General features: G+C 66.0%; 1 protein-coding gene across 1 annotated transcript; it reads left to right on the top strand.

The window, feature by feature from the left end:
- LOC115948784 (protein FAM171A2-like) lies at window positions 1–918 on the top strand. Its single transcript, XM_031063634.1, has 4 exons — window positions 1–40; window positions 120–236; window positions 512–638; window positions 909–918. Exons 1-4 carry the CDS (start codon window positions 1–3, stop codon window positions 916–918), a joined length of 294 nt encoding a protein of 97 aa, XP_030919494.1.
- The last annotated feature ends 106 nt before the right edge of the window (window positions 919–1,024 follow it).

Consider the following 1,024-nt stretch of genomic DNA (forward strand, 5'->3'; position numbering starts at 1 on the left):
ATGTTCGAGGTGGCAGAGGGGGACACAGCTCTGGCTGGGGGTGGCAGAGGGGGCACAGCTCTGGCTGGGGGGTCGGGGGGTGATGAGGTGAGGGGTCTGATCCCGCTGTGTCCCCGCAGGGCTGTGGGTGCGGAACGGGACGGGGCTGATCCGGAAGGAAGGCCGGCAGCTGTACTGGACCTTTGTCTCCTCCCAGCTGGGATACTGGGCAGCAGCTCTGCCCTCCCCCAGCACGGGTAAGGTGACACCTGTGAGTGCCCTTCCAGCCTGTGTCCCCTGGCTCTGGGGACAGGCTGGCTGGGGAGGGGGTGGCAGCACCTTGGGGGGCTCCCCCCTGCCCCCCCTGTCCCAGGGCTGCTCCTGGTGGGGTCGGGGCTCCCCCCAGTCCATTGTCCCCAGGGCTGTCTGGGCCGGGGGGGCTCTGCTGGGGGTTCCCTTTGTCCCTCTGTGCCAGGGCAGCCCCCCAGGGTGCCCTCAGGGGGGGCTCCCCCTCTGACCCTGCTGTCCCCAGGGCTGGTGGCGATGGCAGCGGGTGTGACAGACATCACCACCTACCACACCATCTTCCTCCTCACCATCCTGGGTGCCCTGGCCCTGCTCGTCCTCATCCGCCTCTGCCTCCTCATCTACTACTGCAGGTCAGTGTCCTGCCCGTGGGGTGGGAACAGAGCCTGGCATTCCATGTGGGAAGGGGGGCAGCACCCACCTGTAACCCCGGGGTGCCCCATAGCTGGGAGGGGACCATTTCTTGGCACCCTAAAACTGGTTATGGGGAGGGGGCAGCATCCTCCTGGTACCCCTGGGTGCCCTATATCTGCCTTTGGGAAGGGGGGCACCACCCCAAGGCACCCCCAAATGCTCTAGACCCGACTGTGGGGAAGGGGCACAACCCTCCTGGCACCCTTGAGTGCCCTGTAACCATTCTGGGGGAGTCACCACCCCAAATGCCCTATAGTTGGCTATGGGGAGGAGGCATCAGCCTGTGGCACCTCTGGGTGCTCTTTAGCTGGATTTGGGAGCCAGA

Source organism: Geospiza fortis, unplaced genomic scaffold, assembly GCF_000277835.1.
Source record: "Geospiza fortis unplaced genomic scaffold, GeoFor_1.0 scaffold373, whole genome shotgun sequence".
Lineage (NCBI taxonomy): Eukaryota > Metazoa > Chordata > Aves > Passeriformes > Thraupidae > Geospiza > Geospiza fortis.

Excerpts from the sequence above, each read along its gene's own strand:
- LOC115948784 (XM_031063634.1), top strand. The coding sequence starts at position 1 with ATGTTCGAGGTGGCAGAGGGGGACACAGCTCTGGCTGGGG. Across the intron at positions 41-119 it reads GGACACAGCTCTGGCTGGGG|GGCTGTGGGTGCGGAACGGG; the intron begins GTGGCAGAGGGG and ends GTGTCCCCGCAG. Across the intron at positions 237-511 it reads TCTGCCCTCCCCCAGCACGG|GGCTGGTGGCGATGGCAGCG; the intron begins GTAAGGTGACAC and ends TGCTGTCCCCAG.